Here is a 13414-nt window from a genome sequence, read left to right on the forward strand (position 1 = left end):
CTCCCAAATACTTCGTACAGTGCTTTACAGATGGTAAACACTCAGTAAATACCATTGATTCAACAGCTGGGCTATTAGCCATGTCCTTCCAATCTATCATATGTTACAATTTGGGAAGGTTATTGGTGATACTCTTTTGCAGTCAGCCCAACATTTTTTTTAAAATACAATACCCTCATAACATTACAGAGCAGGCAGATGCTACAATACTTGGGACAGTCGGCTTTCTCACAGGGACAGTAAGGATAGTGAAATCCATGAAATCCAGACCATTGGTACAGTACTACTTTTTGTGTGTGGCATTAAAAGCTACAATGCATTTAAAAATGTTGGGCAAACCAAGTGGCTCTTTTGTATACAATATCTTATTGAAACATTATTAGAGATGTTGCCTTGCTTCAGTGGTACCTGCCTAATAAACTCAATCACTGTTGTAATGATACTTGTAAATAAGAGCTTCTTATGCATGACAGAGTTTATGATGCAGTTACGTTTTTTTTAGATACTTTATTTTCCAGTGATTTCATGTTGAATCGCATAGCTCAGCACTGGCTGCATGCATTGACACTATAAGCTGTAGAAGATCATTTTCAGAAGTTTGATTCAAGGGAACAAATAATGAGAAAGAGGCAGAAAGTGGGTTCTCACAAGAATTAAGACATGTGCCATCTTCCACACTCTTCTGTTACACCCTCCTCTGTGGATGCCAAAATTCAGAGCCTTTTTTTATGGTCAATAAATTATATTTATTGAATGCTAATTATGTGCCGAGCAATGCACTAAGCTCTTGAGAGAGTACAGTACAACAGAGTTGACAGGCATGCTCCCTACCCAGTTAAGCTCCACTTATAAATTGTACAGTGGTGTAGGGAGAAAAAGCAGTAAAGTTTATTTCAGACAGGTGATGTTGGGGTCTGGGATTAACCAGGCTAGTAGAATCACTTGCAGTTGGAGAGAGAGAGAAACCAGATTTGAAACCACCACTTGGCAAGCTGAACTTATGGATTTATGAACTTCATTTAATTTATGTCCAAAGAAGGTGTATTCTTCCAGGGGTAAATTTCAAATTTCAAAAGAACATTAAATGGCTCAAGAGCCACAGTTTACCCCTTCCCTATGCCCCCTTTTCACACTCCCCTTTCCCACACTTCTTTCTCTTGCAGTGTACTTTGCAATGTACTGAGAATATAGAATATATTCATTTTAGAATATATCAGGTGATAACTTGCTTCAACACCATCATAATTAGAATTTGTCAGATTGCTACCAAATGGTGATGTTACTATGTACTCACTAAGCAACTGATGTCCCGAGCACTGACCATTGCAGGATTTTTGGTCATTCCATGGTTAATGCACGTTAGTTGACTTCCTCAGTTGTGGTGAGGTCATCCTTCTCCCGCATCCAGTTTTCCTGAGTGCCAATGGCACCCCAAGTTAAATGACTTGCTGGAATTAGAATGCTATGTCTGACCACATAAAAGTGTTTTTTTCAGTGTCCTCCTTAGCTCCTATACCCTAACATATATGCTATATTGTTGGGGAGAGATTTTTGGTTAATAAATGATTGTTGTATCCAATAAGATGTAATTTACACAGTCATAGATGTATTCATATAGAATGACTATTTCTAAAGTAAAAGAGTTCAAGCTAATTATGCACTTTTTGTTGATAATTTAGAATTTGCTGCTGCAAGCTTGGCATTTCAACGGTGGTAGCAGGCAGTTTTGAAAGAGTTCCTTGTTTGACAGAATATGTAAAGATGAAGATGGGTTTTGGTAGCAAGCAGGGTAACAACTGTGGGTAGTGAAGGGAAGGTCGATAAATGTAAATGTCCCTCCATTTTACCCTTCTTGAACCATAAAATATCCAGAAGGCTGGGGACTCTTTCTGAACTGCTGCCACTCCCATGAGGCATTGCAATAACAGATCCCTTGGTTATCAGTCAATTCATGGTATTTATTGGGTGCTTACTTTGGTGAAGGGAAACTTTCCCATGATGATTCAAGAGGTCCACAGTCAACACTTGGCAAACATTGTGAGGGGGATGGCATGAGGGGTAAGAAGGGATTGGATAGGTGTGAACTGGTTGGGGCTGGCAGTGGGGTAGGTGGATGAGGAACAGTGCTGGGACAGCCCTTAATACAGTGGTCTGTTCACAGTAAGCACTCAATAAGTAGTATTGATTGGGTCAAGGTAACAGAGTTGAGGTGGGAGAGGGGTGGGATGGTGCAAGGGGTGGGGACAGGTTGGAAGGAAGTGATATGAGGGGGGGCTGGTGTGTGATGGGGGGGGGGGTTGTGATGCAGGGGTGGGGTGACCAGAGGGTGGGGACTGAGGGAACATGGTGGGGCTAGGGCATTGAGGAAAGAAAGTCAGGGGGAGAGCCCAGTACCAACGTAGGTCCCTTAGTAGGTGGGAACTCAGTAGCTTGTAGCTGCTGAGAGTATGAATGAGCAAGTGGTGCTAAGTCATTACCTCCTAATGGGTGAATATTTGCAAGCTCATTCAGGATTCAGGGGCCTGGATGTGAATTATAGCCACGCACACACCCAGATAAATCATGGTAATAAACCTTGAATTGTGCAAATCATATTGCAGTTATAAATCCCTAAAGCCAGAGGGGTCAGTCAGAACAGTCTGTAAATGACTTTCTGTTTTTTTCCTAGAAGTCTACAAATATCAGGCTCCCAGGTGTGAACCTTTCATTTAGGATTGTGAGAGTAAAGTGAGGGGCAGGGGAGGGCGGTGGAGGGGTCATAGTGGTGAGATGAAAAAGGATTAATGCCAGCCCTCACCAGTTCATTCCTATCCAGTTTCTTCCTACCCCTCAAGCCAGCCCCCTTACAACATGAGCCAACTGTGGCCTGTGGAATTATTAATGGGCAAGTTTCCTTTCATCAAAGTAGTGATGCTTTTAGGCATGAAGCAACTGTTTGATGATATCTCAGGTCTTTTGGTCTTTTCAACCCTGCTTGGAAACTCTCAGGTCTTAAGAGGCTTTTTGGCAGAGAGTCAGATCTAAAAGGCTGCAGGCAAAAACAATGACTTTACCACCACAATTGGATATGGGCATTACTGGCATGGCACCCAAAGGTGTTGACATTTAGAGTAGGAATAGAGTTACTTAACAAGCCCTCTCCTCCCCAGCCAGCTTGGATTTTCACAATCTGTTGGTTTGCAACAGGATTTCACATTTGCTTATGAATTTTTTATGGTGTAGATCATTAAAACTGATTTAAGGATATCTAGAATGAGTTCTCAGCATTTTCCTAGCCCTGGATATTAATTCTCAGCATAATGAGGATAGTTTTTCTCTTAGTCCATATCCTCTTAGTGTTCACTGCCATTAATGGAAAAAAATGAATCTCACATTAAATGAAGAACTAAACTAAACAAAAGAAAATAAAACTCTTGTCAAATACAGTTTTTCTCATGTCAAAATTCAGAATCTTCATTTTTAATGTGTCACAAATGTTCTACATTCCTTAAAATGTATTTTAATATTTCTTTCTTACCTGCTGCTGAAAAGAGGTTCCAGGTAATGCTTGTCTTTTGCTATGCTAACAATTTTTTATTTAACTTTTTTTCATTTTCCTCATTGCCATTAATGAGCTGTTTGTTACTAGGATTCATTGCTTATCTTGAAAATTGTTTCTGTGTTCACTTTGCCCTATAGAAATTCATCAATCAACGGTATTTTCTGGGCACTTAGTCATAGTTTGTTAAATATGCTTTCAATAGGTGCTCAATAAGTACTGTTGGTTTCATGGGTTCAGGTGAAATAATTGTAAGTAGTAATTATTTGTCAATAGAAGCATACTTTGGTCTTTCCTTCCCTGATGTCACCTCATCCCAGTCATCCTTTTCTTGTCATAGCTACCATCAGCACCATCTGAGTTTGCTGCTGCTGAGAATAATGTTGTGTTAGTTTAATAAATCATGGGCTCTCTCCCAGGGCACCTGATAAGAGCAGGAAGGTCTTACTTCAGGCCCCACTCCTCCTTTTTACTTTCAGATTGCAAGCCCCCTCCCCTTCCCCTGAGGAACACGAAGCATGTTTAATTCTCACTTGTGCATTCTTTTAGTACAGTGCTCTGCATGCAGTAAGCCCTTAATGCACACTGTTACTACCACCACCACTCCTGTGTTTGTCTGAAGAGAGCCACTCCGTTCTTGAGAACAGTATGCTGGTGATTCACTGCAGTTGACTCCCAGTTTTCAGCTGGGATATGCAGCATTGTCTAAGGCTTTGTTTTACTCTGCCCTTAAAATATTTTCTCTGCTCCCTTTGCTTTCGGATTCCCAATTTCAGGCCTCCAAACAGCAGTTGTCCCACTGTTTTCCTAAAATGGGCATAGGGAAGGGGATAGAACATAAGCCAGTTCCTGAATGGCAATTTACTCTAATGCCTGAAAACAACTACTGGAATGACTTCAGCAAGTAGTAGTGCTTGTGCTGCTGGCTACACTGCTCTTATACCTCCAGAGCAGCTTTTCCGGGTTCTTGTGCCTGTCCTGACCCTGTTATCCAAATAGAGGCCTGAGCAAACCGGGCAGAATGAATGGATGTGGAGCAGTGGGGACCCAAAGTTTATGGAGCTTGCCATGGAAGACCCAGGGCTCGGAGAAAAGCAGTGGACCTAGTCACCTTTGCTAGATTCTAGGGTCCAAGAAGGAGAACTTGATATGTTTTAACTCCTCTAGGTTCGTGTCATTTACAGTGGTTTACAATGCTCAGCAGTGTGTTTGTTGCCATGAGAGGAAAAATTACGTCCCAATTTAATCAATAATTTAAAATAATTCATGAGATGCAACATGGCCTGGGAGTCAGAAGGACCTGGGTCTAATCCTGGCTCCACTACTTGTCTGCTGTGTGATTTTGGGCAAATCACTTAACTTCTCTGTGTCTCAGTTACTTCATCTGTAAAATGGGAATTAAGACTGTGAGCCCTATGTAGGGCTTGGACAGTGTTCAACTGGATTATTTTATAGCTACCCCAGCACTTAGTACAATGACTGGCACATAGTAAGTGTTTAGCAAATACCATTAAAAAACTAGTGAATAATGGATTAACAAATCAGACAAATCAATGTGTTGATAAAAAAGAAGACTCTGAAGTTCTGCTGAATGATCTGGGAGATGTGAGGCCAAAGTTTTTTTAGGTGATTGTAGGAATAAAGAAAAATAATTTTTTGAACTGGAATAGCTTTAAATATTCATCTAATTCTGACAAAATGTTAAAAAAAATCAGTTTTTAGTCATTCAGGCCAAAGAGCATTGCTAAGCAATGCATTATATAAGAATTCAGGTTCAGCATGGCCACAATTATATTTCCAGCTGATTGTGTACTTGAGGAGGTCACATATGACCATAAGCGTGTCACCTGACCATTATGCATCATTTTTCTCCAGCTAGAAAGTGGATACAACTCTTTCATATGCCATATGGATGTTGTGAGGTTAATGAGATTTTAAATCTACAAAATATCATGAACTCCTTTGGGACCTAAGCCCCATAAATACATAATAGTAGTAGCAAGGGTAATGCCACTGCCCTTATATATATTCCCCATTTTGAATTACAAGTAATATAAAAAGTGAAAAATTGTATTCTTTAACTTAACCTGTTGTGTGCTTTGTTGTGTATATTTCAGAAAGTTAAAGTATTTAGAGAACTGCTCTTAATCACCTAACAGTTGTGAAACCTCTTGTAAAAAGCAATAAAGTAGTTTAATTAATGTAATAGTTTTCTCTTTGCAGATTTTTAAAAATTAGAAGATTTTTTTTTAAAGGCAGAATGGGTGACGGACGGACTTTTCTTATTCACAGTTCTCTATTTCAGACCACCAGTTAGTAGGGCACTACCACAGCCTGAAAAACTTCAGACAAATAATGTTGGCAAAAAGAAGAGACCCATAGAGGTAAGGAAATCATGGTAAATTTTCATTTTAACTTCAGCTTTAAAATCATACCCCTAAATCTACTCATGAAGCTTGCGAACAAAGGCAGTGCAAAATATGTGTTTCTTATAAAGAGGAAATTCTGAAACAATTTTGTATGAGTCCCAAATGAGCTTTTTGAAAGGTGACTTTTCCTTCTTAATTTCAGCATTGGCATCCTGAAATCCCTTTACCCCAGAAAGGCCCCCTTTGAGCTTGGACACAACTGCTAGGTTTTCCCTAGTGAAGTGCTAGACATAGACATTCCTTATGTGACCCTATTAAAAGTGCTTTTACCTCACAGTTCTAAACCTCAGTGATTTTATGTCCCTTAGCTATACATTAAAATATTAAAATAACCCATCCATCTCTCTTCTCCCTGTGCAGAGTTACTAATTAGGATTAGTAGCAGAGTCATGAAGAGATGTTTAAGTGTCTGTATTCAGGGAGATGGGCATACACCTCCCAGCCTTGCTCAAAGGGCCAGAATCCACACAACCCTACTTGGGCATGTGGCTGGAAATGAGAAGCAATGTGGCCTAGTGGATAAAAGCATGGGCCTGGGAGTCAGAAAGACCTGGGTTCTAATCCTGGCTTCACCATAGGTCTGCTGTGTGACCTTGGGCAAGTCACTTAACTTCTCTGTACCTGTTACCTCATCTGTAAAAATGGGGATTAAGACTGTGAGAGCCCAATATGGGACATGGAATGTTCCCAGCCTGATTAGTCTACTGTCTGCTTGTTTTTTTTTTATTGTCTGTCTCCCCCCTTTCTAGACTGTGAGCCTGTTGTTGGGGAGAGATTGTCTGTCTTTGTTGCCAAATTGTACTTTCCAAGTGCTTAGTACAGTGCTCTGTGCACAGTAAGTGCCCAATAAAATACCATTGAATGAATGAATGAATTAGTTTGTCCCTACCCTAGTGTACAGTCTGGCACATAGTAAGCCTATATCAAATACCATTTTAAAAAATGAGTGCCCTTTCCTGGCATTTCCTGAGAACAAGCCCTCTCCCATAATATAGTGGTTACTGCTGCTGGAGACACTGAAAGGGCCAATTCAAAATTTGGGACCCACCAGTTGACTGTGCTTTGTTTCAGGATTCAGGACCATCCCAAGTATTTTTTCTTCTGCTTCTTGGGAATTTGCAATATTTGGACTCATACTTTTTTTTTAGTTTTGCTTGCTGTTACAATTTTGTTAATGGTATTTAAGCACTGTCCCTGTGCCAGACACTATACTAAACTACTAAACGCTGGAGCAGATACAAGAAAATTAAGTTGAACACAGTCCCTGTCCCATATGAGACTCATGAGGTAACTGAGGTCCAGAGAAGTGATATGATTTGCCCAGAGTGTCACAGCAGATAAGTTTAGATTAGATTAGAACCCAGGTTCTTTGAACTTCCAGGCCTGTGCTCTGTCCATTAGCCCATACTGCTTCTCTTAAATTTCCCATTTAATGAGTCCATACAATGACCTGTTAATATGTAAAGTGCTCTGCATACAGTAAGCACTCAATAAATAGGATTGAGAAAATTCATATGGTTGGCAGGGTTAAGTGAAAAATAAGCAACAGCATTACATTGCTTTGGAAAGCACCATTTACAAAAAATGCTCTTGCCATATTCTTGTTTGAGATGGTTACACTAATAAAAACGACAACAAGAAAAAGCTTGAATGCAGTTAATAACATCCTTAAACCTGTTTTGTTAGGACCTCGTGTTGGAGCTCGTCTTTGGTTACCGAGGCAGAGATTGCAGGAACAATGTTCATTACTTGAATGATGGTGATGATATAATTTTCCACACAGCGTCTGTTGGAGTCCTATACAATGTGGCTTCTGGTAGGAAATTCTTTCCCTTTGTACAGTTGGTCTGCAAGATGGTCATTTGCAAGTATGACAGAAACCTCATAGAAAATGCAGATCCTTAAGCACTTGACATGTGGCTTGTCCGTGTGCACACTCCAGAGGAGACAGGGCCAGGGGGATATGGTGGAGGCAAAGTCCTGACTGTACAAGAGAGAGATAGGCTCCCATGAATGGTCAGCACATTATCCTCTTTGCTTAGGCTCCTTTTCATTCTCTCATTCAATTGTATTTATTGAGTGCGTCCTGTGTACAGAGCATTGTATTAAGCCTTGGGAGAGTGCAATACAACAATAAACAGATGCATTCCCTGCACACAATGAGTGTACAGTCTAGGGGGTGGAGACAGACATTAGTATAAATAAGTAAATGACAGATATGTATATAAGTGCTATGGGACCATAGGTGCTATGGGGCTGGGAAGGGGGAAGAGCAAAGGGAGTAAGTCAGGGTGACGCAGACAGGAGTGGAAGAGAAAAAGGGGGCTGAGTTAAGAAAGGCCTCTTAGAGGAGATGTGCCTTCAGAAAAGGCTTTGAAGGTGGGGAGAGTAATTGCCTGTCAGATTTGAGGAGGGAGGGCAGTCCAGGCCAGAGGCAGGATGTGGGCGAGGGGTCAGTGGCAAGATAGATGAGATCAAGGCACAGTGAGAAGGTTAGCATTATAAGGAGCTAAGCATGCTGGCTGGGTTGTAGTAGGAGAGTAGCAAGGTGAGGTAGGAGGGGGCCAGATAATTGAGTGCTTTAAAGCCAGTGGTGAGGAGTTTTTGTCTGATGCAGAGGTGGATGGGAAACGATGGGTGTTTTTGAGGAGTGGGGTATTCCCCTCTTACTGTCAAGAAACTCTCATCCTATCCCAACTGGATTACTGCATCAGCCTCCTCTCTGATCTCACATCCTCCTGTCTATCCCCACTTCAATCTATACTTCACACGGCTGCCCGGATCATCTTTGTGCAGAAACGCTCTGGGCATGGTACTCCCCTCCTCAAAAATCTCCACTGGCTACTAGTCAACCTACGCATCGGGCAAAAACTCCTCACTCTTGGCTTCAAGGCTCTCCATCACCTTGCCCCCTCCTACCTCACCTCCCTTCTTTCCTTCTACAGCCCAGCCCACACCCTCTGCCGCTAACCTCCTCACTGTGCCTCGTTCTCGCCTGTCCCGCCGTCGACCCCTGGGCCAGGTCCTCCCCCTGGCCTGGAATGCCCTCCCTCCGCACATCAGCCAAGCTAGCTCTCTTCGTCCCTTCAAAGCCCTACTGAGAGCTCACCTCCTCCAGGAGGCCTTCCCAGACTGAGCCCCCTCCTTCATCTCCCTCTTCTCCCCCTCCCCATTCTCCCTGCCTTACCTCCGTCCCCTCCCCTCAGCACCTGTATATATGTTTGTACATATTTATTACTCTATTTTTCTTGTACATATTTACTATTCTATTTATTTTATTTTGTTAATATGTTTTGTTGTCTGTCTCCCCCTTCTAGACTGTGAGCCCGCTGTTGGGTAGGGACTGGCTCTATATGTTGCCAACTTGTACTTCCAACTTGTGCAGTGCTCTGCACACAGTAAGCGCTCAATAAATATGATTAAATGAGTGAATGAATGAATTCTTCTGGTCATAAGGGATAATAGGGTCAATGTTCTCGACTGTTGGATGAAAGACATACAATATTACATAGAGGTGAAGTTTGTCTCCATGCCTCCTCATAAGAGGGGTGGCCCTGGTGTCAGTGGACTGGGAGCAGGGAGATGAGAGGGGTGACTGGAGAGAATGGCTTCAGGCAGCTTGGGAGAGGGGAGGCAGGTGCACTGGTGAAAGACTAGCTGACTCTACCAGCCTCTCCTTCGTCCTCTTGGCTGAGTTGGGATGATCAGAGACAGCAGAAGGAGAAAAGTAGGGCCGAAAGAAAGAACAGCCTTCTTCATTCCCCCTCCCTCAGGGGTCAGTTCTCTCCTTGGCCAATTGGAGAGTGTCCAAGGGGAATGGCGGAATGGACACTGTTTGGTTAAAATTCCTGATGCAAGCTCGGGAGGTCTCATTAGGTAATTAACATTATTGCAGTGTCAGAGTCCGTATTCTACCTGACTGTTACAGCTGAATTTCTATCATAGTTATTTTCTGCAGTGTTTCTGCAGTGGCAATGGCTACTTCATCGAATATTTACTGCTTCTGTTAGTTCCACACAGTGAATAATATAAACTCCTCTTCAGATTTCTTTTGAAATTGCGCTTGTACTAATTGTTGTTCTGAAATGTTAAATTGAATACTACGTCTTCTGAAAGAGAAATGAAGTCCTAGTTTTCAAGAATTTATACTCTCCTTTGCCAGAAAACCGCATTGTTTCTACTAATTCTTAAGAGCATTGTTGCTCGGTAACATTTTTAATTAGTACAAAAGTTTGTCAAACTCAAATTTTTGCTATTATTTCATTTTAACCAGTATTTTTTTTTATCCAATTTTAGGTTCTCAGAGTTTTTATCAGGAACACAGCGATGACATTCTATGCCTCACTGTAAATCAGCACCCCAAATTTATCAATGTGGTGGCTACTGGCCAAGTAGGTATGTTTGTATTTTAGAGAAGGAAACTAACGTGTAAATGTAAAAACAAAAAAAAGATAACTATGGTTTTTATGGAAAAAGCATTATTTGATTTGGTTTTGCATGTCATTTTTGTGTGTCCTTTTGATTCTTTTCATTCCCTCTATTAGCAAGAAAAGGTTCTTTTTTTACTCTGAGGGTCTGTTTGACAAAAGGTTACTGTTATTTTTGCCCTTGCTTCCTTTTTTATCATGGCTCTGATTGGGTACATGGGCTGAAATGAAATTGAGAGAGTAAAACATTTATTTTGCCTGTGTATTTTGCCTTACTACTCAAACTTTTTGGACAAGATCTTGTAGCAGAAATTCACTGGCCCTGAGTTTTAGGACAGTAGCTTGTAAACTAAATGAACTCTTCCTGTAGACAGGGGGAGTAATAAGGATAGTGGGTGAGAGTCGGGGGCCAGAAGTGTTTCTGGTTTAGCACAAGAACTGAGCTTGAAAAAAGCCGGAAAACCCAGGGCTAAACTAGGTCATTTTGGAGATGTTTCCCCAACTTTCTCCACCTCTTTTTTTCTTTCCCCTGGCTCTTTGAGGTGGTCATTGGTCAGAACTCTTCCTTTCTTGTTTTCCTTCCTTTCCTTTTTGGTCCTTATAACTTTGTTTTTAGGTCACAAGGAAAAACAATTTCTCCTTTAATAATAATAATGGAATTTGTTTTTCTTGCTTTCCTTCCTTTCCTTTTTGGTCCTTATATCTTTGTTTTTAGGTGAGAAGTAAAAACAGTTTCCCCTTTAATAGTAATAATGGAATTTGTCTTCACTCTGTGTTCAGCATTTCCGTAAATGCTGTAGTAGATACAAGATGATCAGGTTGGACACAGTCCCTGCAAATTATCTGAGTAATTGAGTACCCCTTTCCCCCAAAATAAATTGGTTAGACTATCCTGGATGTTCCCATCAGAAAGGTTTTTGTGGCTGGAACCCGCAGATAATTCAGCCCCAAGTATATTTTTGCACTCCATTTATCAGTATAATTTCTAAGTGTAGGTTGACACACAGACTTGGGCAAAAGTTCATGCAAGTGAAATTATATTTCCATGACAAATTATTTAAATGTAATCACTTTGGGTACCCATATACATAGGAAAATAGACATTTTGTAGAACATTTGCATTGGATATGACTTCAGAAAGGGAAGTTGAACTTTATGGCTCAGTGGAAAGAGCCCGGGCTTTGGAGTCAGAGGTCATGGGTTCAAACCCTGGCTCTGCCAGTTGTCAGCTGTGTCACTTTGGGCAAGTCACTTTACTTCTCTGAGCCTCAGTTACCTCATCTGTAAAATGGGGATGAGGACTGTGAGCCCCCTGTGGGATAACCTGAGATCACCTTGTAACCTCCCCAGTGTTTAGAACCGTGCTTTGCAAATAGTAAGTGCTTAATAAATGCCATCATTATTATTATTATTATTCAAGGCATGTAGTTAAAAGCTTGGTCATTGGCTCTATGTAAGTGATTAAAATGGGGATAAGGACTGTGAGCCCCACTTGGGACATGGACTGTATCCAACCTGATTAGATTGTAGCTACCTTAGCGCTTAGTAAAGTGCCAAACTAATACCATAAAAAAAGTCAGATCAAGGAGAATGGTTCTGTGCACCAGTTCACAACCCTGGTCTCACAGCCTGAAAAAGCCTGTCTACCTACCTTTCAGGAGTTTGACTCTAGGAAACAGAGCCCTTCCAGTAGTAGTGCTGTTAGGTACCTGCAGCAGAGATCTCATTCTTTCAGGCAGCAGGAGAGAATATGGATTTGAGTATTAATTAGTGAGGCACCTTCCCAAATTCCAAGAGGGCCTATAAGGTGCGAGCAACCAAAGTACAAAACATTGCTGAAGCATTTGGAGTTATGTAGTAAGAAGCCTACAATCAGTTGATAAAAGAAAATTCTTCTGTGAAGTTATTTACTTGGAAATTGTCTTGAAGTCTATTTCATTATCATCAAATTACTGTACCCAGTAAAATGTTATCATTATTTCCATCATGTTCTTTGTCATTTGTGCCATATTTTCTGTCTTCCCCTAACCAAATGTTCCTCTTAGAATGAGCATTTTATAAAATATATATATCTACCATTAATATGATCCAAGGAGGTAATAGAATATACTTTGAAGATTTGACTGAATAGGTGAGATTCCTCCTGGAGTCACAGGGATGGATGAGATGATCCTTTGATCCTAGAGCATAAAATCCTGAGGAAAAATAAGGAGGTATATAAGAAAATATACACTTCTACTCCAGTTCTCAAATAAAAGTAAGAATAAGCACCCATCTGCTTTTTTTAGATTTGAATTTCAACTATCAGCTTGGTCAAATGAAAAGAAAATTTAGATGTGACCAAAAATTGGTAGAAAAGCCAAAAATCATTAACCTAAAGTACTTTCTTTCCTACAGAGTAGTTGTAAGTGGTTAAAATACAGTCTTAATTACATTCTTTAATTTGTGTTTCCAGCTGGCTTTAATATGATTGAGCCTTAAATGTTGAGAAATTAAAGTTTTGAAATGGTAATATATTTGTTTTTAACATAAATTGTAACAGCACTGCCAATGCTGTTGTATTGCAAGATGATCTGAAGACTGGTATTAAGAAATTACAAATTTCACAACCTTACTTTCTTTAGCGCTCATCTAATTTATGGTCTAATGATTTTCCTGCTGCTTTTCCATTACAGGAGACGCAGCAGACATGTCAGGTAAGGGTATTCTAATGTTCTAATATTTCCAGATATAATTAGGTGATTTTGCAATGCTATTCTAAAATCATATTGAGCAAATAAGGCATATGAGCTTATTTCCCAATTAGTTAAAATTATAGGTACAACAGTTTAGTATTTTAACTCTGAACCCAAATTAAAAGAGCTTAATTGATAGAAATCCATATTTCCATTGTCTAAAAAGTTACCCTCTTATCATCTCTAACATAGACTTCTGCTGAAAGTATTTTAGGGATTATAATCATATTCCTAACAATGTATGTAAATTGTACAAAGGATATTGTACTACAGTTATTTTTTTGA

General features: G+C 40.4%; 1 protein-coding gene across 4 annotated transcripts in view; it reads left to right on the forward strand.

Annotated features, from left to right (window-relative positions):
* EML5 (EMAP like 5) overlaps positions 1-13414 on the forward strand; it is a 171105-nt gene that overhangs the window by 128041 nt on the left and 29650 nt on the right. Inside the window, exons 29-33 of one of the 4 annotated variants that reach the window (XM_038744472.1) lie at positions 3532-3540; positions 5844-5922; positions 7654-7783; positions 10264-10362; positions 13070-13090. In XM_038744472.1, the coding sequence (XP_038600400.1) occupies positions 3532-3540; positions 5844-5922; positions 7654-7783; positions 10264-10362; positions 13070-13090 (338 nt within the window). The remainder of the gene's footprint in view (positions 1-3531; positions 3541-5843; positions 5923-7653; positions 7784-10263; positions 10363-13069; positions 13091-13414) is intronic. The other 3 variants (XM_038744473.1, XM_038744474.1, XM_038744475.1) reach the window with 3 other exon arrangements.

Source organism: Tachyglossus aculeatus, chromosome 1, assembly GCF_015852505.1.
Source record: "Tachyglossus aculeatus isolate mTacAcu1 chromosome 1, mTacAcu1.pri, whole genome shotgun sequence".
NCBI lineage: Eukaryota > Metazoa > Chordata > Mammalia > Monotremata > Tachyglossidae > Tachyglossus > Tachyglossus aculeatus.